Below are 25,245 nucleotides of genomic sequence, written 5' to 3'. Positions count from 1 at the left end.
ATTCTGTGATTATCACATTCAATAAGTCACTGAATCTTCATCAAAAATGGCAAAAGTGCAACTGCTGCTAGTACTAAATTTATTCTTAATTTCGTTATCTGAAACTAATCATTCTGTTACTAAACGTTCTTTGTTATTTCCTCGCGCCACTGTTTTACAGGTATGGATTTTATTTCATTTGAATTATTTTTCCAACAGGAATATTGCAGTTTACTTACGGAATATCTGCTCCTGCAATTCTCCCTTCAAGATCGATTAATTTGAGCTTATGTTTCCAAGTGAATTATGATCTTCCTTACAACATTTCTAATTTTCGACCGAAAATTATACAAGCCAAAGCCAATGACCATTTTGATTTGAGTCGGGGAACGTTTTATAAATATATAATAAAATTCCTCAATAAGTACCTAATTATTTAAAAAAAAAAAAACACAGTATTTTGCTTATTGTTATTTTTTTTTAGTTTTGGTATAGAGGGGAAGGAATGTCTTTATCGGTTGATATGTGAAATGGCAGAATATCCGATGCATTTAGATCACTCTGAGAATCTTTTAGAAAAAATTGTACATTTTGTGTTTACGTAAGTTTTTAGAATTTTTTTTGGTATAGCTTGAAATTTGTAAAGATTGGTTTTAGTCCATCTTTGGAACTCTCAAGCAACTCAACGGAAAAGTTTAGCAGTAAGTTGTTGGAGGCTGAAAATTTAGGAAAAATTAATGGGAACTGTCATAAAACATACTCGAAGTGTTTTGTTCCTCTTCTAAGCCTATTTACTGCAAAATATATTATATAAAATAAGCAATTGTTTATTAAAACACCAAAGAGACCAAAAAAGTCAGATAAACAAGGATTATTTTAAGAAATAGAAATAGGCCCATATCTACTTTCCCATGTCAATACAGGATGTGTCCAAAACACGCGCCCTAGAGAAAAATTTCAAGTAAGATAAGATACTAAGAACATGAACATGGAAAAAATGTTTAAAAAATTGCATTTTTTGACATTTGACATTTCTTTATGTGTATTTAGTGATGATGATAATCTTGTATATGTTTTTTTTTTATAATTATTTAATAAAGGTACAAAAATGTTGTCAATAATAACCACAAATAACATTAAACAGAGTTACATTTTAGAATACATCTTCCTTGTTTCCCTTCTTATAGCCTGCAGCAAAAGAACTTGGAAATTTTTTTTCTAACAGAAATAAATAAAGTCAAAGTACAAAATTTCAAGTGTCAAAACTTCGAAATTTTTATAAATAGTATTTTTTAAACATTTTTCCATGTTCCTGGTATCTTATCTTGCATGCGACTTTTCTCTTGGGCGCGAGTTCTGGCGCATCCTGTATGTATAATTTAATTTAAAAAAACAATGACATCGTTAGTTGTTAGCAACTAATGCAGTTGCATTGCGGTAAAAAAGTGATTTTAGAGTTTCAGTTTTTTATTAATTCCTCTTCTGTATATTCAATGATTGCAATTTTAAATACGAAGTGATCCAGAAAGACTGAGTCTGTTGGCAACAGATTTGAAAGTATTTTTGCTAATAATTTGAAACACTGCAACCGGATATGGTTTTCCTTGACAAATACCGTGCGATCAAAAAAAAAACAATAAATTAGAGTAGGAGGTGATTAAAGTCCTTCAGCAATCCTGATTTTTGACATCAAATGTCAGCGGAAACTTTTAAAATAATGTTCACTTTAACGCAGAAAATTTTTATTGCTGTACAAGACGAAAACGGTGAATGGTCATTTTCACTTTTAGTTTGTGTAGAAAAATTTCCAGCCAATGTGCTGCCAACTGTAGAATTTAATCGACGCATACTCTATTTTTTTTTGATCGCACGGTACTTGACGTACAGTTACGGAATTAAAATTTCGGGCAGTCACTTCAAAAAGTTCACCTTTTACTGTCACCATGACATTCATGACTGACATTTGACAATTAAACTTTTCTGTCAGTGACGCTATTTTTTATGTTAAAATGACATAAACATGACAAGAGTAAAAAATGAGGTTATTAATGTAAAGGTTGTTTTAGAGTTTCCACTGTGAAAATGACAATACTGACCGAAATTTTAATTCCGTAACTGTACAACCCCACAAGATTGTTGAATTGTTCTTAATCAAAAGCGTACTCCAATGGTAAGCTTTAAAAATTAGGGTCAGGATTGCCAACATATTCAGTCATTGTGGATCACTTTGTATAATAAATATTTTATAGGATGCTATTACACATTTATTCCACTGAAACAAATGTTAATGTTTCTATAAATAAAAGTAATAAATAAAATCGTTTATTAAAAATACAAACATATTCATAAAAACACTTTCTTATTAAAATACCTTCACAATTAATCAAAAATGTTTTTTATGTTTTTAATTCAAGTTTCAAATGTAACGTTCCTGTTAAAATACTGTATTAAACATTTTTAACGATGTTTTTTTCCACACCTAGTGATAAAAAAAACTTACTTCAAATTCTTAGCGACGAACCAATGACTTTTACAATAAAAATTATATTAAAAACTGTCATTCTGGATTATTACAGTCAATATGTACTGTCTTCTGGAACAATTAAAAATAAACTTTATCGGTTCGATAGTTACTAAGATAGCGCTGATCTGATTTGTGTTTCTATAGCAATCATTATGGAATCGATAAAATTTATCTAACGATAACTTGTTTCAGAAACTCCTTAGTAGCTACTGCAAACAATTCTAATTATCCATTTGTTAATTTTGGGTTTTAAATGAATTTTGGGTGATCGAATAATACATACTTTTGTCCGGTTATGGATTTTTGGACGAATTGTCATAACAATATAAAACTGGCCTTCTTTTGTACAACAATACTCACTTTTAATTTTAGTAATTTTTGTCGTGACAGTGGAGGAAAAATTGATAACAAATCAAAATAAATTTCAACTAAAACTTTTTTTGAATTGACATAAATGTGATTTGAGACTATGTTAATCGAGGAGGCCGTGATTTTTATTTTCTTGACTACTTTTCCAACTACTATAACTTGGACCGTCATTTTCTTTCTTTATTAAACTAATCAATTAAGTACCAATGTATCTTTGCCCATCAAGTCCTTACACACAATTTTTGCATGGAATAACATATTTAGATTAAAATTACGGTTATGAATAATAATTAGTCAAGAACTCAAAGAAGTAAAACTTTCTTAACATCTTGATCCTTAACTTCTTAATCCTCGAATTGTTTTTATAATTTCAGAACATTTTTAAAAATTTCAAGAACTCGACTTAGGGAATTCGACGATTCAAAGTTTTTTCGTAGTGAGCAATCTGTCATCTGTCAATATCATTTATTTTTCCAAAAAACAGTATTTTTTCATGAAAAATCAACTAATTACTAAATGAAATGCTACATTAACACAAAAACCACGTATTAATACATAAAGCTATGGGCACAGTTTACGCAAAAGTGAGTCCAATACGAGTTTAATCATTTCTAAATATAACATAACCTCAATTTTAGTCGGAAGAAAATGCATCAATTTTATCTACGATCCCTCAAGAGCCGATTAAATCGGAACCTCCACAACAACCAGACCCGCGCGAGATTTTTCTAGATGGGGTTAAGGTACTCTCACTTCCAAAAATAATCAAATGAAAAATCCTAACCTAAATTTTAGGCCCGAGTTGATAAAATTCACGTGGATGGATTGGCCCGGACTAAAGACGATATAATTGAAGATTGCATAAGGGACTTATTTAAAGCGGCAGATTTCCAAGATGTGCTCCTCAGGGCGCACCGGGTAAAAACCTAACCTCACAAATTTTCAATAATGAGCAAAGTTGTAGGCCCGCCTTAAACTTGATGAATTAGGATGTTTCAAGAATATTGCAGTTTTTATCGATACGAGTAAGGGACAAGGTGCGAGCCCTGACGGACTTGAAGTATTTCATTGTTTATGAATTAATATCACAATTGATTATCTAATCACAGGTTACTTTCAACGTTACTGAACATAAAAGGGTGACAGGAGGAGTCACGACGCAAGTGGGAAACAACGAAGGTGCACTACTTATTGGTCTAAGGGCTCCTAATTTGTTCGGACGTGGAGAACGGGTGCAAGTTGAGTACAGTCATGGTTCCAAAAGGACGACAAATTTTAACCTTTCTTTTATCAAACCAATGAGAGGCAAATATAGACCTATGTAAGCCATTTCTATGAGTACAAAAACAGAATTTAATTAATTAACAGGGTGACCCATGTTTGTGTTTTATAAAAACATTCCCCGTTATAACTAAATCGAACAGCTTATTCTTAACTTCACTGAAATAATGTGAAAAAGTGTTTGCTATAAAAAAAAATCTGTTCTATGTTGCTGTAAAAACAACAGAAAAATACGAGGGGCCGTTAACTTAAAAACATGTGGAAAACTAATTCCAATTCCAAAACAAAATCTAGTAATTCTAAAAAAAATTCACCGAGATTCCATTAATTCCAATAATCCATCAAAATTTTATTGTAATTCTCATATAATTTGCGTAATTTTAAAATAATTCCTGTAATTCCAAATTAATTCTAATAGTAGTTCTAAAAAATTAATGTATTTTTTAAAAGAAATTATATTCGATGATTCAAAAAAGAATTCCAGAAATCACAGATAATTCTAGTAATTTCAATAATCCATCGTATTTCCATTATTTTTAGATTAATTTCTATTATTACAAATTAATTCTTGTAATTCCAAAATTTTTCCTGGTACAGTTGGAGACAAAATACTTTGGTCGTCAATGACATTAAATTGTAAAGCTTGCTTTAGGGCTGTTAACTTTATTTTTAGCTACTGTCAATCATAGTTGACAAGTTGTAGATATTTTTGATAGAAAGATATAATAGCTGTCATTAATTTGAAATTGTCATTAATTAAAGCTTGAATTACATTAAAATGTCAGAAAAGTTAAAAGTATTTTGTCTCCAACTGTATCTTACCTTCCTTGAAAATTTTCTCTGGGGAGTGAGTTCTGGCGCACGAGTTCTGGCGCACTTTGTATAAAATTTCAAAAGAAATTATCAAAAAATAATAATCCCGCAATTCCAGAAAAATTCCAGAAGTTTACAAATAATTTCAGTAATTCCATACAATCCCAACATTATTTTAATAATTCCAAGCAATTTCAAATAAATTCCTCAAATTTGTACAACTAATTTCTCGGGTCACTTTTAAGTAAATAAATTAATGAAATCAATCCTTTTCAAAAATGATTGTATGTAATAAATTACAAATAAAATTATTGTTTGAAGCATCAGTTCTCTGACCCGATATAGGAAACATTTCAGGAGACAAATTTAAGGAATTACAACCTGTACATAAGAACTGTGATAAAAAATTTAGTTTAAAATTCATTTAAAATTGGAATTACTATTCTACTTCCGGATCTTCCATTAGCATTATTAAACAATGTTTAATAATGCGATAATGTTCAAATTTTAATGTTTTTTTATTCCTGTAAATTTTCTTCTTTGTAAAGCATTTTTTATATATTATTTTATATATTTCTTGATTATATTTAGTTCCCTCTTTAGAAACACGTTTGGTATAGGTACATATTGCATCACTTTTATGTCATTTGTTTTAATTAGAAATAATAATAATTTGAAAATAATACGGTAACGACACGAAAAAATACTTGTCTGCATGGATACTCAAATTATTGTCACTATTGCTTTTTATTCACACGTTTCTAAATTCCTTTATATGTAATTTATTTTTTACTTGAAAGGCTGAAAATAGTATATTATATTACTAGGAGTAGAAATCATTCATTTTCGGTTGAGCTCAGATATTTGCAGCCGAGGCGTCAGTAATTTCAAAGAATCCCAATATAATTTTAATAATTCCAAGCAATTTCGATTAAATTCCTAAAATTTGTACAACTAATTCCAGAGTCGACGGCCCCTCAGAAAAATATGATTGATGTATTGAACTATACAAATTTAAAAAAATACCAATTTCGTCTTGAATTTACTTCATCGTGGATTTTTGTCCTAATTTTAAAACCAAATTGTAGGTTTACCACCAGTGTGTTCCAATCAAACGCTGAATGGCCTGTATCTGGTTACAAACAACTAGATAGAGGTTTACTTTTTGACTTTGGGTTCCACTCAACTGCCTTGGTATTTGATTTCAGCTGTAATAAAATTTTGACTTATTGTGAAAAATTCCAGATTAAACATAACATTCAATGGGAGGCTACTATCCGTGATTTGGCTGTATTAAGCCGAAATACTTCTTTTGAAGTTAGAGAACAAGCGGGACTTAGTTTAAAATCGGCCTTGAGACACATAATATCAATCGATTTAAGGGATGATTTGATTTTTCCCACAGCCGGCAGTCTTTTGCAGTTAACGTCGGAAATTGCAGGTCTTGGTGGTGACGTTGGTTTTTTAAAGAACGAGTTTTTCATTCAGGGAAATTATTCGATCGTTGAGGATTTTGTAAGTTTTTTAAATTTCGAATAATAAATGAGATGAATAAATTGTTTAAGGTTTTGCAAGGAACATTATCAGGTGGTTTCATGCGGGGTTTGAGTAACGATATGAAAATTGGAATGTCAGATTTGTATTATCTGGGAGGGCCTTTAACGTTGCGAGGTTTTCAAATGAGAGGAGTGGGCCCCCATTCGGAGGGTGACGCTTTGGGCTCAATGGCGTATTGGGCGTCAGGGTTGCATTTGTTTAGCCCTTTGCCGTTTAGACCTGGAAGAGGAGGATTTGGGGATTTGTTCAAAACGCATCTTTTTATCACTGCAGGAAACGTTGGGGATTTCAGCTTGAGTAAGTATTTATTATTATACAGAGTGTTCCGTCTAAACCCCACATTAAAAGTATTGGGAGTTCGAATAATCATATTTATTTGAAAATTGGTATATAAGTTCTCATAAATGAAAATATTTTCAAGATGGCGGCACTTCTGGTCTCAACTTTCTTATTTTAAATGGAAAGCTATATTTTTTTACCTTACACTTTAAAAATCGGTAACTCTGCTATTTTTTAAAATGTTGAATTCGTTTTTTTGGCGTTTGAAAGAGAAAGTTTAGATCTTTCTTCCGGTGTTTTCAAATTTTGAAAAAAAAAATTAACAAACCCTACAATTTTGAGGTTACTTTTGTAATAATTCAAATACCCATAACTCAATTTTTCTAAATGAAATATCCCAATTTTTATTTTACTAAATGGAAGAGAATTTAATTCTGCATCGATCTGTATTAACATTTCCTATACCTCAATATAATGATTTTTAAGTTATGGTGACTTTTTGTTAAGACTGCCGAAAATCTATTACTAGACACTCCATTTTCGTATAGTTTGCTATGGAAATCAAAAATGTCAAAATTGTTTTTCAATAAACGTCGACAGTGACTTATTATTTGACAAATAGTGCCAAAATATGGAGAGTCAAAGCTACTCAAACTTAGATTTAATTAATTTATTTTGTATTTATGGGGAGTGTAACAAAATTATGACATCGTTCATTAAAAAAAAATATTTTTTCTCACTTGTTATCTTTAAATAATGATCGCATGGTAGAACCTATTAATAATAATTAAGTTTGCATAACTTTGATTCCTCATATTTTGGCTCTATTTCTCAAATAGTAATTTACTGTTGACGTTTGTTTAGAGAAAATTTTGACATTTTTTATTTCCATAGCAAACTATGTGAAAACGGTTGTGGCTAGTAAATTTTCTTCTATTTAGTAAAATAAAAATTGGGGTATTTCATTTGAAAAAATTTAATTATGAGTATTTGAATTATTACAAAAGTAACCTTAAAGTTTTGGGATATGTTTTTTTTTTCAAAATTTGAAAACACCGGAAAAAGGATCTAAGCTTTCTCTTTCAAACGTCAAAAAAACAAATTCAAAATCTTAAAAAATGGCAGAGTTACCGATTTTTAAAGTGGAAGGTGCAGATCCAAAAATTTTTAAAAAACTCCAAATATTTCAAAAACGGCTAAATTTAGGTATAGGGAAAGCTGATAAAAACTCCCATAAAATAACCCCATTAATCCAAAAACGCAGTAAAAAATATAGCTTTCCATTTAAAATAAGAAAGTTGAGACCGACTTCCGGTATAAGCGGAATATATTTGAATATATTTTTATTTATGAGAATTTAATGAATTATGGATATGTACCAATTTTCAAATAAATATGATTATTCGAACACTCAATACTTTTAATGTGGAGTTTAGACAGAACACCCTGTAGTGAATTATTTATTCTTAACTATTTTTTAGGTGACAAAAATTTAATAGAGTCACTTACCGCCAGCGTACGCATTTCATACGGCTTAGGCATCGCACTTCGTCTCGGAAATATGGCAAGAGTAGAAGTAAATTACTGTTTTCCTCACACGTTTGAAAAAGGCGATCAAATCCATCCAGGAATACAATTTGGAATCGGCGTACAATTCGTTTAAAATCCAAATCATTAGTCATTTATTTCGTTGAAACTAAATAAATAATGTACACACTGTTATTAAAATAAAGTTTGTTAACAAGGAATAAATTTAAACAGGCTGACTTCCCACTCCATGACTTAGTTATTTTTAGTAATTTTGTTCACGCTGCGTTGGCGACCCTAGCGACGAACTTCACTTTATTGGTTTGTGTCAACGCATGAAAAGTGTACATGTCATATGTTGCATTTTGCACCTATAAAAACATAAAAGTGTACAATTTGTGGAGTCTTTTTACAATTTTATTTTAAATGAATATTAACCAAAGTTCAAAATGATAATCGAGCAACCTGAAGCATTTAAAACATGGTTAACTGCTGTTTTAAAACCGATGTAAGTTGACCCCCATATTTTTGGTTTGTCATATTTAAAATGTTAAATTTCGAATTAATCACAAGTGGCAATGATTACAATTGTGTTAGTAAATGAACATCTCTGAAAAATGATTAATTATGTTTGGCTTGGGTAAATGTGATGTTACATAACCTCACTTTTAGTTTCATGATGGCGTAATGTCAACTATTTTTTCCTTATAGGTGCGATGCAGATCCTGCAGCACTTGCAAAGTACGTTTTAGCTTTGATAAAAAAAGATAAATCTGAAGAGGAACTTCATCGGATTATGGTGGGTCAGTTGGAGGTTTTCTTAGAAAATGGTATATTTGTCAATTTTAATGTTCAATGTTTTAATTTGTTACTATTTTCAGAGACTGAATCTTTTGTAAATTTAGTATTACGTACGCTTGAAACGCAGGATTATATTACCACTCCAGTTATACCAAACACAAATCCTCCAAATCCAATTATGATGAAAACAACCAAAGAAACGAAACCAATTGTACATCCTAGCGAACTACCCAATTTAAGTGAAGCAGTTAATGGCTCTAGTGTGGTCCGGAAAGAGCAAGAATCGAAACGGGATAGAGAAATGAGAAAAAGTGACACTTCCGTAAGTGAAATATGTTTTTTATATTCAAATACGGTATAATGAGTTGTCATGTGTTTACAACACGTGACTTGTGTTATGAATGTTATGATAGAGCTTGTTTCAAATCTGGTAGCGAACTGACGTCAAAAATGACTGAATTTTGACACTAAACATATGTTTACTATTATAAAAAATATTGTCCATAGGCTTCGTAATAATAGTAGATTGTTTAACAAGTAAAGAAAAGTGAATCGAGTGAAAACAGATTGATTTATGAGTAAATTAAGTTTTTGCGAATTTTGCGAAATAGTTAACCACTTTTCTTACGAGTTGAACATCCTATTTTTTGTATCCTTAATGGAAAACGTGGAAATCCCAAGAATATTTCAACAAAAAATTTTTTTTCTACAATCTTTAACATGGTTGTATATTAAAAGTAAACCGTAGTAACGCATGTTAAATGTCATACTTATTTATTTCTATGGTTGTGTTGCTAACGAGTCTAGTGTTGCTAATTATTACTAATTAGTAAATTAAAACATTTCTTTTTTGAATTCTACTTGATCAAATGACTGTTTCCTATTAAGGATACAAAAATAGTTATTTTTGTTACAATTATCTAATATACAGCTTTTGCGAACGAGTCTAGAATAGCAAATAAGTCCGCAAAAAAGGTACGTGTTATAAAAATGTTTTAAATATGTGTTACAAACAACATTTTTTCATTAAAGCTCCTAAAAAACGAATTTATTAATTAAAAAAAATTGGATACTATAGTAACCAAATTGACTTTTCGGAAAAACTGTTTTTTTTTTGGGGCCTGAGTAGCTAAAATAACCATTTTGCGTACTATTTTATTGAGCCCGGAAAAGAATCATTTTAGGGACTCAAATGAGTTCTTAAAACAGCTGTTTTCGGGAGCGTATACAAAAAAAAACTATTTATCTGCAAACGTCACAAAAGTGACCACTTTTATGACTAAATGACACAGGTAAAAGTTTTACTTTTCAGACATGGAGTAAAAACACTGTTTTTACGCCTAGGCGTTTTCACTTTTACTTGACACTTACTTTGACATTTACCACTGTTGTCTCTTTCTTGTCCCTTTCGCTTTTTCAGKATTTTCTGGAGYGYTACAAGGTATATTATCAGCATTCGACARTTTGCACTATAAACTACACCAGTTATTCACCAGTTAAATCAATCCACACTTGTGAAATCTCAACACAAATTCCGAAACTGACGCGTGACGTTTGTTGTGATTTTATTGCAAAGCGTCCTGATTATTGAGGTGATTTACTTGATTATTGGTGTGTTGCTCTTTTCGTTCCATCTGAATCGTTTGCAGATAAAATAGTATATGTTATTTGGAGTAAAAGTGAGTTTATGTGGCTCAGCTGAATCCATTTGCCTCACTCCGTTCGGCAAAATGAACGTTCAGCTTCGCCACATAAACAATCACTTTTACTCCTATTAACATAATCTACTATTTTCAACTAATTGAGTGATTTTTATACTTATTTTTGAGAAAAGACTAAATAATTGAGCTTCTAGCTGATAACGTGAAAAATGCAAACAATAGCCTCATTTTTTTATTATACAGGGTGATGAAGAAAAAGCGCCCACGATTGAAACAGGGGCGTCCTTTTTTATTGAAACATTGTGACCATCATTCCAAAAATAGTCTAAATAGATTTTTTTTTTTAATTTAAACAGTTTGTCTAACAGCACAAAGCGGCAATATTGCACAATTTTCTTTTACTAAAAAACTATTTCACTCAGGTATTTTTCGTATCTAGGAAACCTTTTTAACTTTAATCGTTCAAATTTCACAGAACAAACAACATTGAAAATTGATTTTTTTGTTGCTACCGTTTCCAATAATTGAATATTACTTGGACATTTTCTGTATCCTAGGATATTTGCAATGTTGCAACATTATACCTAATTTATTATATTGATAACTACATATTTTGTTTCTTGTCGAATCCGTAATAAAAAAAGCTAATTCTACTAATTGTTCGGAGAAATACTCGATGTTTTTAAAATGTATTTATTTTTTGTTATAACTTGTAACCGCAGTGTTTTTCATTTCTTAAAAATTACCAGATATTGGAAAAAAAATTCATCAAATTTCTAAACTATAGTCTGTTTTTTTTATACATACAATTTTTTTTATTATTCAATTTGAAAAAATACAGATTAATGCATTACTACCATTCCATGATAGAATATCAGGAACGTGTCTACAATTTAAGAGCAACGAAAAAAATGTTTTAATTAAATGAAGATGATGACAATAGAAAAAGACAAATTATAAACACGTAGAATATTAAATACTTTACAGTAAGAAATAAAAATATAGCAAAAAAAATTGTTGAAAACCGTAATTTAAAATGATAACAGGACAGTAATTTTTGTTTATATTTTAAGTTTTATGAAAATGCTGCACATACGATTAAAGATAGAAAAAAAAACTGTAAAGCACAAATTTGTAGAGAATTAAATTTGCTTTAAAAAGTCCGCAGTGTTACTATCGATGACCATTTGCAGTCGACGAAATAGAAAACACTAATGATACTGTCAGTTAATTAGTACTGACACTGACAAATGTTGACAATTCAATGGTTTGATATACAGTCTATTTTTTTTATTTTATTTGCTGGTGGGGGTAGTGTGAATCAAGGACACATGATCTCCGTCTGTTTTTAACATTTGACATCTTCTGACATTTTGGTACTAAAGTCAAAAATTAAAGCTTCTCCCTAGCATTAGAATTTTTATAGGGCTTGAATTACGATTGTTATGATGATGTAGAGATTAAAATTATTAGCCTCAAAACAGTTTTCTCATTAAAAATGAATTTACAAATGACCTACGTGACGGTAAGACACACTTGTTAAAATGAGAGAAATAGCGGGACCGACTTTACTCAAATACGAGTACGTAGCGAGAGAGCAACAAGGTTGTTTACAAATGTTGAAAAGAGATAGCTATCGGGCACGTCTTTCGAATTATTAATTAATCCACACGCATTAAATAAAAAAACTGACTTTACATCGATTAAATTTTAGATTTACCAGTTTTATGTGTTTAGCGACTGTACTATTATTCTAGGAGATAATGATTTTTTGGTATTAATTTTCCCAGTCAACAAAAAATGATTGATTTTTGATGATTGGGAAAATTTGTATTAGTTTCTGAAGTATATGCTCTATGTTTCTTTTAGGATAAAGAAGATAAGTCTCGTGTTCGTTCCCGCCATCGTTCGTCCTCTCGCAATCGTTCGCGTTCCCGTTCATGGGATCGCTCGAAACGTTCGAAATCACGCGATCGTGATCAACATCGTCTTGATCGAGAAAAACGTGACCGTCCTCGTGCTTGGCGAAACAAATCACCTCCTCGACGATTCGATCGTCGACGCTCTAGAACACCATCTCCATCGAGAGGACGATCTCGTTCTCGTAGTCCTAAACATCCACATCGAAGTGGTCGATACAGAAATAGGACGCCACCGCGAAGCACCAGTCGGAGCAGGTGAGTGCTATGTTTACATGTTGACTTTTTTTGTGTTTTATAATGTATTCTAAAAATACACTGATTGTCAAATTTAACCGGACAACAAAAATTTTGAAATTTTTCACATTGCAATATTTTTGTTATTCTTTGTCGGATTTTGACGAATTTTTGTTTGGCTTAAAGAAAAAACTTTGTAGATCATTGTAATTTAATTCAATAACATTTCTAGCTTTGTCTTCTAAACTCAATAGAAGAAGGCACTGTTTTTTTACTTATTTTCAAACTGCGACAGAGACAAAGTTAAGTTTTTACTGATTACAGATTATTGCCTATTCTTTTCTGAATTATTATCTGATTTTCCATAATTTTAAGATATAAACCTTCAAAAAAGCATTACATTTCCGATTTCAATGAATGTTCGTATTAAGTAGGCCAAATGTGCCAAAACGTCAAAATAGGCGCATGGAAGTTGCCAATAATTAACTATTTTACTTGTTGTAATCCTTTGAAGTTCTAAGTTTTTCAGATTTTTCGTGTTCAAAGACGTATTTGTCCTCTTTTGGTGACCTAAACAATAATTTTCGGTTTTGTTGTAGCCTACTTTCTGAACGAATATTTATTAACATTACAAAAAGCAACGTCCTTTTCAATGCTTTGTATCTCTGGGGCACCAGAGAATAAAATTTTGAAACAAATTGGTTCCTAATCAGAGAAGAACTGGCAAGAATCTGAAATAAGTAAAAACTTAATTTTGTCCTTGTTGCAAAGGATAAAAAAAGTAAAAAAACACTGCTCTTGTTTTTTAGTAATAACAGTTGCAAAACAAACCTAGAAATGTTATTGAATTAAATTACAATGTTCTGCAAAGTTTGTACTTTAAGCCGAACAAAAATTCGTCGAAATCCGACAAAGAATAACAAAAATATTGAAAAAGTGCAAAATTTTAGTTGTCCGGTTAATTTTGACGGCCAGTGTACTTTGAAATTTTGTCTTCATTTTTATTTTAATAAATAGTTACTAGTTTTGAATATACAGGATGTTTCACGTAAGACTTTCGGGTCTAATATCTCTGTTATATGCCAAATGAAATTTAAAATGAGGGCAACTTATAAGGTGGAAATTCAATTAGTATTAATAAAATTACCTTAAGATAAAAATATAATTTTAACACATAATTTTTTAAATTAAAATTAAACGAAACTACTACTATATTGTTAAGAACTAAAAAAAATATATCACGTGTGCGTTATACAGGATGCGCCAGAACTCGCGTCTCAGAGAACAGTGCCGTGTAAGGTAAGATACCAGATGCATGGAAAAAAATAAAAAAATTATATCTATAAACATTTCCAAGTTATTATAATTTAAATTTTGCATATTGACTCTACAGGGTGTCCCATGTAAGACTTTTGGGTCTAATATCTCTGTTATTTGCCAACGGATTTTTATGCAATTTAAATGTAGACATCTTAAAAGGTGGAGATTCAATTAATAAAATTACCTCAAGATAAAAAAAAAATATTTTAACACATAATTTCGCAATTTAAAATTAAATGAAACTACTGTTGTACCTATTGTTAAACACTAAAAAATAGACCACTACACAAAAAATTAACAAAATCACTCGTCTCAATCAGCAGCAATACGTCCATTATGTTGTTAAAATTTTGACCTAATTTTTGAAAGAATTTTATCAAAGTTAACTCTAAAACGTCTCTAAGTAACATTTTGTACAACTCTGAAAATCTGTGGTAAATTAAGTTAGAACACCTTTAGAATTTTTAGAACCATTGGTGGTACCTTCAAGCACCTTTTATTGTACTGAACTGGTTACCCTACAAATGCAGTTCCTAAATAGCATTATTAACTTTTTGAAGAGAAACAATAAACGTCAAATATCAACGTCATTGTCGCCTGACAGGGTAATATCGTTTTTTTTGTAGCCGTCTATAATTTTGCATCTTCATCTTGTAAGCGGGACCTTTTTCAAGGAGAGATTTTTGCTTATGACATTTTTTATTGGCGATTAACAATTTAATATAAATTTTAAATAGTTTAGTATTTTTAAAAAGTATGTTAAATCACATTGTAAATTGTAAATTTCGTTAGAACTCTTTGACAAATAATATAGATATTAGATCCGAAAGTCTTAGGTGGGACAGTCTGTATACTGTTAATTATTATAACGTGTGTTCATTTGAAACATATGTATTTGTCAAAGCACTCTAGAGTTTTTTTTTAATGAGAACACATGTTATTACGTAGTCTATTTAAATAGTGGTGAATTTAAGTATTGTTAAAACTTACTTTTGATTTTTTTATGGGTTTTTTCTTGACTATAAAATATTTTTGATTGAAGTTTGAAATATGAAAAAGGTATAAATTTTAATTGGGAAGTGTTTGATGAAACAGAATTTATATACACACTGTGGTGCCTGCGCTTGATTTGCCTGAATTGGCGATAGAATCGTATACAGAGTTATTCATGTGAAGGATACTTCTGAATTTTGTTGTTACAACCTATTATACAGAGAGTGTCAGAATTCACATCCCAGAGAAAAATATTCAAGTAAGATAAGATACCAGGAACATGGAAAAAATGTTTAAAAAAAATTGACATTTATTTTTTGACATTTGACATTTTTTTATGTCTATTTAATGATAATAATGATCTTGTAGTCCGGTCAAAATAAACATTTTAAATAACTAAAATTCCGACAGAGCTAAATTTTGGTGGAGATATTGAGTACACCATTAGGAATAAAGTGTCAAAAGTCCCCATCGATCCCATGTGTGCTAAAAAAGTTATTCGGGGTCAAAGGTCGAAATTTGATGTTTTTTAGATTTTTTTCGAAAACGGTAAGTTTTATCAAAAAAGTAGCCCAGTCAAAAAATATAGATCTTGAAATTATCTACAAAATGGTCCTTATACTTTTTTTCTAACAATCACCATTCCTGAGATATCGCGATTCTAAAAGTTGAAGGAGTCACGTTCTACATGGTATGCACATACAGAGTGCGTCAGAACTCCCGCTTCAAAGACAAATGCCATGTAGGGTAAGGTACCACAAACATAGAAAAAGTTAAAAAAAAATCTATCTATAAAAGTTTCAAAGTTATGAGAGTTTAAATTTTGCACTTTGACTCTATTTATTTCTGTAGGGAAAATAATTTTCCAAGTTTTTTTGCTACAGGCCATTAGAAGAAGAAACAAAAAAGCTGTGTCCTAAATTGTAACTCTGTTCAATGTTATTTGTGGTTTTTATTGGCAAAACTTTTGTACCTTTACTAGATAATTGTAAAAAAACATATACAAAATCATCAGTATTATTAAATAGACATAAAAAAATAGTCAAATGTCAAAAAACAAATGTCAAATTTTTTTGACAGATAAAATTTTTTAAACATTTTTTTTATGTTCCTGGTATCTTATTTTACTTGAAATTTTTCTTCTACTTCATTAAACTTATAAATATCTCGATTCCATTAGAATTAAAAAGAATTTATTTGGTAATACATACAGTTTGTTCAAAAAATCGCGCATTTCCTTGAAAGGGAGTAATTGGTTATTCCCCAGAGTACTGAAAAAATGTTTAAAAAATTCTATCTGTCAAAAAATTTTGACATTTATTTTTTGACATTTGTCATTTTTTTATGTCTATTTAATAATACTGATGACCTTGTATATGTTTTTTTATAATTATTTGATAAAGGTACAAAAATTTTGTCAATAAAAGCTACAAATAATATTAAACAGAGTTACAACTTAGGATACAGCTTCTTTGTTTCCTTTTCTAATAACCTGTAGCAAAAAAACGTGGAAAATTATTTATCCTACAGAAATAAATAAGAGTCAAAGTGCAAAATTTAAACTCTCATAACTTCGAAATTTTTATAGATAGAATTTTTTTAATTTTTTTTTATGTTTCTGGTACCTTACCCTACATGGCATTTGTCTTTGGGGCGCGAGTTCTGGCGCACTCTGTATGTGCATATGATGTAGAACGTTACTCCTTCAACTTTTAAAATCGCGATATCTCAGGAATGGTGATTCTTGGAAAAAAAGTATAAAGACCATTTTGTAGATAATTTTAAGATCTATAATTTTCGTCTGAGCTACTTTTTTGATAAAACTGGCCGTTTTCGAAAAAAATCTAAAAAACGTCAAATATTGACCTTTGACCCCGAATAACTTTTTTAGCACACATGGGATCGATGGGGACTTTTGACACTTTATTTCTAATGGTATACCCAAGGTCTCCACCAAAATTTAGCTCTGTCGGAATTTTCGTTATTTGACCACTATTTTTATGACTAATTTGCCCGGACTATTGTATATATTTTTTTATAATTATTTAGTAAAGGTGTACATTTTGTTACAATTTAGGATACAACTTCCTTGTTTCCTCTTCTAATAGCCTGTAACAAAAAAATTGGAAAATTATTTTTGCGTTGTAAAAATAATTGAAATAAAAGTACAATTCTACTTTTTCGTAACAGAATGGGATTCTTTGTGAATACGGTCATGGGGTTATTTTTATTATTATTTTTTTACTTTACTTAGGTCTCGATCAGCGGAAAAAACACGCAAGGACTCTTTCAAAGAAAAAGATGCTAAAGACGGTCATTCACGGCCCGGTACGCCGACTCAAGATTCGAATCATGGCGATATGGATTTACGATTGACGAATAGTACTCAAAGCATACAGAGTGTTGTGGTGCAACAGAACTCGAAGAGGAGATGTAGGGATTTTGACGAGAAGGGATATTGCATGAGAGGCGAGATGTGTCCGTTTGATCACGGAGTGGATCCGGTGGTATTAGAAGATTCAGCATTGAGCAGCGTCTTGACGTATAATCCCAACGCGGCACCAGCCGATGTACCTCCTATCGGAGCGCCACTTTTGAATGCAGCGGGACATCCCATGATGGGACCGAGAGGCCTACCACCAGAGTACAACCCGCAAGCACCAGCAATGTGGAGTAGTAGGACTGGGGGGTTCAGAGGGCCGAGGCCGATGGGCATGCCGAGGGTGAGTGTTTTTTTTTTTTTCATTTTTAAGGTTGAACTATACTGAATAAAAAAAATCGTAGTTCAGATTCAGAAAAAAATATAACTTTTTGATGGCTTTAGCAGCAATACACAAAACGCTCCAACCATAACTATTTTTAAAGATATAACAATATTTCTTAAATCAAAGTTGAACAGTTTCTTGACATCTATTGTTTGACGTAAATGCTCAATCAATGCTGCTTTCTAACAATTTGTATATATTATTGTTTTTAGATTCCTCATTAAATTGTTTTTCAACAAGCTCACTTGCTATTATTTATCACTTTTGATTTTAGGCAATTTGAAAATTAAATAAAATAAAGTAGTCTGTGGAAAGAATAGAACATTTCATTTTATTTATTTAAGACAAGCAAACTATTGATAACAAAAAACTGTTCAATTTGAGCAAAAAAGTATTATAACGTTTTTATAAGTAATGAAATTATGGCTTGGGGTGTTTTTTATAATACAGCCTGTATATTAATTTGAAGTTTTTTGTTTGTCGTTTAAAAATAAATTAAAGAAAACCTCTATTTTTGCCCATTTCATTTTTTGTAAAAAAAAACTGTACGAAAGAATTTTTCGATCGATTCCTGTGTCTTTTTGATGGTTTCCATTATATTGTCGCGTTGGGGACCAAAAAAATATAGAGGTCCAAATCCAGTAAAAAGAAGCTTTAAATAAATAAAAAAATTAATCGTAGTCCAAAAATTCTGACAATTTTTTTCATACACTAAAAATCCCATAAGCCGCGGTGTTTTTGTCACTATGACAGCGACAAAAGTTTGCCCTAACTATTACAGCGACAAAACGGAACCTAACTTTTGAAAGCGTCTGAATCTAGTAGGTTTGCATCATCGGATTTACGTATTCATTAAATTGTCTTACCGAATTACACGAAGAAAACTTGACATTTTTAATTCGAGTTTTGTTTCCTTTAGGCAATTTAACTCAAAAACTGCCAGTTCTAAGTTGCCAGAAAACAAAGTTCTCATTAAAATGTCAAGTTTACTTCGAAAAAAAAAAAACTCTCGTGTAATTATAAGTGAAAAAATCTAATTACTTTTTGATGGGCTTAGCAGCAATGGTATATTAATTTGAGATTTTTTGCCCGTCGTTTCAAAAAAAAATTAAAAAAAAATCTATTGGCCATTATATTTTTTTATAAAAAAAGCTGTACGAAAGAATTTTTTGATTTATTTTTGGCGTATTGTAGATTACCTACTTATGTTACTGTATTTTTTTCATGCAATTTGAACTATACGTTTTTTCATAAAAAATAAAAATTATTGAATTTTGCAATCCGTTACAAATATTTAAAATGAGATAAAAACTTTGTGTTTCTCTGTGTGAGAGGTACTGATTTAATTCAGGAACAACATCCAATTGTGAAAAAAACAATTTGTCGTTTTGAAAAATGTAATTTTGTACTTTAATGTAAAAATAGTAAAAATGCAAAAACCTCAAAATAAAAGGAATAATAATTTATAAATTATGTACTAAATTTTTTGTTTATTTCAATTCATTATAACTGTTACTATGGCGTCACCAGCTATTTATCTTTCTATTTTTAGACATCGAAATTAAAAGAATTAAACCAAAATTAATTATTTGTAAATTAACAAAAATGCTCACATCAAGAATAAGTTTTTTTCAATTTAATTTCGCATTCCTTGATCGACATGATATTGTTAAAAATTACTAATATTAGTGAAATGTATGCGGCGAAACGGTTTTACATTCGCATAAGATTATATATGCATATTATCAATATTCTCAACCGGGAAAAATTTTGTTTAAATTTCAAATATAATTATATAAATTAGTCACTAGATTACTTTGTTATAAAAAAGAATTGCTTGTAAAATAAAATTTATAAAGAAAATAAATAAAAATGTAGGCCCCAATTAGAAGGTTCCTTTATAAAATTCTAGTTCTAGTTCAGGAGCTATCTGGCCGGCATTCTCTAATTTTGACAGAGAACGAAAAACAAAAATCTACATCAGATTACTCAATATTTACCTAAACTTTTTATTAAACTTGAATTAGGTGGTAAAATAGTACTTGTGTATTATCCAATGTATGAATTAGGATTTTCTGATTCTAGCTACTTGTTTTTGTTAGAAGGAATAAATTCCTTTCATTAAACAAAAGTCTTGGAAAAGTGAGAAACCAGCAGATTTAGTTTTTTTTTACTTAACGTACACAATTATTCATTGAACAACGATATTTAAAATTAAATAAAATGGGAAGCCATATTATTACGAAATAATATTATAATTATGCAGTAGTGTAATTGTATCCACTGACCTGATCTCATATTACTAATTAGACTTTAATTTGTATTTACTATGCATTTTATTTATCATTGTAAATTTTTTATTTGTAAAACATTAAGTTAATGTCGATGGCTTAGCGTACAAAAATGAAAATTTTATTCTAAATGGTAAAAATGTCAATGTTTTATTGCAATAGCGGCAAAGCGGCATAATCCCTGTTACTTATGAGTAACTTCTAAGAACGATCATAGCAATTTTACAAAAATGTGTCGAATGTCATTATCCCCCCACGAATTACTATGATTTATAAAAATTATTATAGTTTTTCATCTTTGCAGCTTTAATTATTTCTTATTTCTTATATTTTTCAGATTTACGTATTTTTGCAAAGTGAGATAAATAAAATACTTCCTAAAATATAACCCACTGTATTCGTCGTCCGAATCTTATTTATCTGGAATGATCCCTAATCCGTTCTTCTAGATAACTACTAATTACAATTTAAAAAAATATATGTTTTTTTACTAGTAAATAACAAATAAGAAGAGAGAATTATAATTATACAATCTCTAAAGAGCAATTATTGTTCGAAATTGCAAATTGTTGGTTCTAGTATGACCGACATCCTTACTACTACTAAAATTACTAAAATTTTTCTAAATAAATCAGAGTTTCATCATTTTGCATCCACTTGCCTAGCCGAAGTCGGGTCTAAAAGTTTTATTATTTTAGTGACTAATAGAAATATGAAAGGCTAGTATATAAAGGAACGAAGAAATGAACCAAATCTGTTTAGGGTAAAAGCGTGAGTACCAACTGTATGTTGGATTGTCTGCTACGTCGTTAAATATAGCGCCACCCTGTGTGCCAGAAACACATTACTTACCAGTATAGTTCAACCTTAATAAAAAAAGACTAGAAAGAGTTAACAATAATTTATCGCTTTGGTCTATTTATGTTTAGGGTCCCATGATGGGCGCCTTCCCCAACCAACCGAATATGCAACGCGAGCTGATTCCTGTGCCCGTGATGGACAACAAACAACCTGAACAGTACCCGCCGGGCGGCTTTCGTCAACAGTCCAATTACGCCGGTAATAACACCAGTGACCATGAAGCACCATTCAAAAAGAAAAGTTTCGATTTTAACCGTCTAGGTCCGAGATCTAAAAATCCAGCAAACTGTTCGTTAGAATTGAAAAAAATCCCGCAAGGTCTGAACACCATCACACATTTGAACAACCATTTTTCCAAGTTTGGCAAACCAGTTAACATCCAGGTGAATTATGAGGGTGATCCAGAAGCGGCGATCGTCACTTTTTCTAGTCACGCTGAAGCCAATGCTGCCTATCGGAGTACTGAAGCCGTTCTCAACAATAGATTCATCAAAGTCTTTTGGCATAATGGAAGTTTGGAAGGTAAGTTAAAAGTTTATTTTTCTTTTGTGTTTGGTCTAGATTTAATGTTGTGTGTTGTTTCGATAAAAGGTAAACAGGAGAACGTCCCTCCGCGGTCCGTTAAAGATCGTCTGGGGGTTTCGGCTATTGTACCCCCAAATACTAACAAAGTCCTCAATTTAGTTCAGCCGCGGGCAGATAACGTAAACGAAGGCGAAACACAAGATAAAGGTGGAAAAGCGGCGACCGGAAATAAGGAAGAAACTAAGGCACAGGCTGCTGCAGCGATCAAAAAGAATCAGGAGCTTCTAGCCGCCAAAGAAAAATTAAAAAAGAATCAAGATGAGCAGAGGAAGGAAGTGTTGAAAATTAAAAATAATCTCAGAAAGAGAAAACAGGAACTGCTGGAAAAACAATTATCTCAGCAGAAGATTTTGATAGAAAAAATGGAGAAATGTAAGTAGACATAATGACACAAATTTATCAAATTGTTAAAATATTGTTTTTTTGCTTGTTCAATATTGTAATTATGTTGTTTTAAAAGAGTTGTATTCGGTTAACAGTTTATTATTTTGTGATCTAGTGTGTTTTTTTATGCAATTCTTTTAGTATTTGCCCTTTTTTTATTTTCTGGTTTGTTTTATTATGAGAGGAACAATAAGTATTTTTATGTTCAATCATAGGAAAGGCACAAACAAAATAGTTACTAAAAATATTATGGAAGTTTCTAAATTTTTAATGATTTTCTACTTCATTATAAACATCGTCCCATTTTCGTTTTTAAGAGGAATTTAAACTCAGCTAGGTTACTTTCAGAAAATTCTCTTCTTATGATGCCAACATCGTGTGTGTTATTTCAGCTTTTTCACCTGCTATATTATTTTTTAAATATTGGTCGTCATGATATGCCTCTGTTTATACAGAACTCGCGCTATGTAAGGTAAGATACCAGGAACAACGAAAAAATGTTAAAAAAATTCTATATATAAAAATTTCGAAGTTATGAGAGTTTAAATTTTGCACTTTGATTATATTTATTTCTGTTGAAAAAGTAATTTTTTAAGTTTTTTTCCTACAGGCTATTAGAAAATTTTTGGACAGATAGGATTTTTTTTTAATTTTTCATGTTTCTTGTGTCTTATCTTACTTGAAATTTTTCTCTGCAGCGCAAGTTCTGATACACCCTGTATTGTTTCTTGCTTTCTTTCTTTTAATTTTGATGGCTAAAAACAGAAAGATAAATAGATGGTGATGTCACAATAATAGTTATAATGACAAACAAAAAATATAGTACATAATTTATACATTATTATTCCTTTTATTTTGAGATTTTTTTACATTTTAAGTAATTTTACATTAAACTACAAAATTACAGTTTTCAAAAACTATTTACTCTACAGTCCCGTAGATGGCACGTCTCTAGCCAGTTCCAAAATGTACCACCGGAAGAATTTGTCGCTTGCTCAACGAAAAGCTGTTTAAACAAGTCTTCCAACGAAAAAAGAAAGAAATGAATTTTTAAGAAAAACAGTAGACAAGTTGTTTTTTTTACAATTGAATGTTGTTCCTGTTGTTCTCTCACACACACACAGTAGTAACACAGAGTTTTTATCTCATTTTGAACATTTGTAACGGATTGCAAAATTTAATAGTGTATATTTTTTGATGAAACAACGTATAGTTTAAATTGCATGAAAAAAGACAGTCACATAAAAGTAAGTAATCTACAATACACCAAAATTAAATCAAAAAATTCTTTCACAGTTTTTCTTATAAAAAAATAAATGGCCAAAAATAGAGGTTTTTTAAATTTATTTTCGAAGAACACGTACAAAAAATTGTTTTTTAGTACGTTGTTGGATTACTCAAGTTTTTATCAGACTTCTCTATATCTAAATTTAACCGTTGAAATATTTAGACTTTTTATTTTTTTTTTAATTGCATTTTCATCTTCAAAAATCGATAACTACCATTTTTAATTATTTTGAAATCGTATTTGGGTATCTGAAAAAAAGGTTAGATCTTTTCTTTCGTCTGTTTATAATAATAATAATAATAAAGGTATTTATTAATAAATTAAAAGTAATACAAAGATGCGGAGGCGAAGTCTAACTTGAAGCTATTCAACTTAACGTCAATAGAAAATTAATAGAAAAAAAACAATTATAACATAAAAATAAAAATAATTATTATAAACAATTTAAAATTTAAATAAAAATAAATTTGTAAGTTACTTAATAACTAAAAATAAAGAAAGAAACCATTGCCAGTCTCTCAAAAACAAAAAGAAAAAACAAGAAAGAATTCTATAAGAAGAAATGAAAAAAAAAGACCAAAATTCTTTTGCATTTATTTTTAACATCAGTTAGCCAATCCAGTTGAACAAAGTTAATTATTCAAAAGCAAGTTCTTAATTTGCCTCTTGAACGTAAACACTGAATTTCCAGAATTAAAGATTTCGATGTATTTATTATACACTGTGTCAATTTTAAAATTTGCAATCAGCAATATCGATTAACTGAAAAAGTTATTGAGAATCACTCAGAACCGTTTTGGTGGTTCCTAAAGGGAACCTAAATGACATGGTAAGTGACGTACAGTCGAACAAAATGAAAATGACGCCTCAATAAACCAGCCCCTGCTGGATGCCGACCCTTCTAACCGCAAGCTGACATCGGATTGCAGTTTCAACATAAATTCCTCTTGGAGCTGGTTTACAGAAAGCCAAATTAAAATTTAATTCAGAATTAAACTAATTCGAATTAATTTGCCATTTACTTTGCATTGACAAACGTCAAATTAATTAAATGAAAATATTGAGTTTTTTTAATGAAAAATTTAACAAACCATTTCTTAAAAAAAATTATGCATCAATAATGACACTGACGAAAAAACAAATCATTATTAACTTAATATTTTTTTAACTGTTTTTTCAAAATAAAATTAATTAACATAATTTTTGAACGAAATAGTTTTTTTTCTATTTTAAACTAGATTTTATGTAAAACAAATGAATTAGGAGTCTTCTAGTTCTTCGGTGCCAAATGTTACATGTTCCAGAAATGAAGAATCAAAGATACGTTTGAATGACAACGAACTTAAATTATCTATAAATGTCAATGTGAATGTTAATAATAATATTAAATGATTTGTGATAGTTATTGCTCTATTTTTATAACAGTGGATAAAATGGTACTTTATACGCATCTAAAGTGTAGAATAAAGTCTCTTTATAGAGTGATAGGATAGTGATAGGATATTCAAAAGTGTCGGACCAATTCTAGAATGGTGATAGAAGCATAAAAAAGAATTTAGATTTATTTCAAACTCTTTTTTGAGAAAATACAGAACTGACAATTTTAAACTAGATTTTATGTAAAACTACAAATGAATTAAACTATTGTTTATTTGCGAGAAGAAAAATTTATTCCACGTGTGCCTTTACCACGAGTGGTGTAATTCTTTAAGTAGAAGCGAAATTAAAATTTAATTCAGAATTAGGTAAACTAATTCGAATTAAGTTGCCATTTATTTTGCATTGACAAACGTTAAGTTTAAAATTTAATT

The 25,245-nt window shown here is 30.2% G+C and overlaps 3 protein-coding genes across 5 annotated transcripts in view; all 3 read left to right on the top strand.

Annotated features, from left to right (window-relative positions):
* Window positions 1–25: 25 nt before the first annotated feature.
* On the top strand, window positions 26–952 carry LOC123008911. Its single transcript, XM_044404970.1, has 4 exons — window positions 26–160; window positions 210–403; window positions 464–580; window positions 637–952. The coding sequence occupies exons 1-4, from the start codon at window positions 47–49 to the stop codon at window positions 791–793; spliced, it is 582 nt and encodes a 193-aa protein (XP_044260905.1). The 5' UTR covers window positions 26–46; the 3' UTR covers window positions 794–952.
* Window positions 953–3,294: 2,342 nt separating this feature from the next.
* On the top strand, window positions 3,295–8,575 carry LOC123008672 (sorting and assembly machinery component 50 homolog). The gene is made up of 9 exons (XM_044404617.1): window positions 3,295–3,456; window positions 3,511–3,615; window positions 3,668–3,790; window positions 3,837–3,932; window positions 3,982–4,193; window positions 6,055–6,160; window positions 6,212–6,481; window positions 6,532–6,820; window positions 8,284–8,575. Exons 1-9 carry the CDS (start codon window positions 3,436–3,438, stop codon window positions 8,463–8,465), a joined length of 1,404 nt encoding a protein of 467 aa, XP_044260552.1. The 5' UTR covers window positions 3,295–3,435; the 3' UTR covers window positions 8,466–8,575.
* Window positions 8,576–8,640: 65 nt separating this feature from the next.
* Window positions 8,641–25,245, top strand: part of LOC123008703 (RNA-binding protein 26) — a 20,899-nt gene continuing 4,294 nt past the window's right edge. Inside the window, exons 1-8 of one of the 3 annotated variants that reach the window (XM_044404671.1) lie at window positions 8,641–8,837; window positions 9,041–9,159; window positions 9,211–9,452; window positions 12,661–12,968; window positions 17,515–17,983; window positions 21,246–21,375; window positions 21,439–21,699; window positions 21,769–22,134. In XM_044404671.1, the coding sequence (XP_044260606.1) occupies window positions 8,779–8,837; window positions 9,041–9,159; window positions 9,211–9,452; window positions 12,661–12,968; window positions 17,515–17,983; window positions 21,246–21,375; window positions 21,439–21,699; window positions 21,769–22,134 (1,954 nt within the window). In that variant the 5' untranslated portion in view covers window positions 8,641–8,778. Of the gene's footprint in view, window positions 8,838–9,040; window positions 9,160–9,210; window positions 9,453–12,660; window positions 12,969–17,514; window positions 17,984–21,245; window positions 21,700–21,768; window positions 22,135–25,245 lie in introns of all 3 variants that reach the window. The other 2 variants (XM_044404672.1, XM_044404670.1) reach the window with 2 other exon arrangements.

This window comes from Tribolium madens, unplaced genomic scaffold (genome assembly GCF_015345945.1).
Source record: "Tribolium madens isolate multiple individuals breed KSU strain unplaced genomic scaffold, Tmad_KSU_1.1 Scaffold_71;HRSCAF=194;Tcas5.2_LG6, whole genome shotgun sequence".
Taxonomy (NCBI): domain Eukaryota; kingdom Metazoa; phylum Arthropoda; class Insecta; order Coleoptera; family Tenebrionidae; genus Tribolium; species Tribolium madens.
This window is presented reverse-complemented; position numbering and strand designations above follow the sequence as displayed.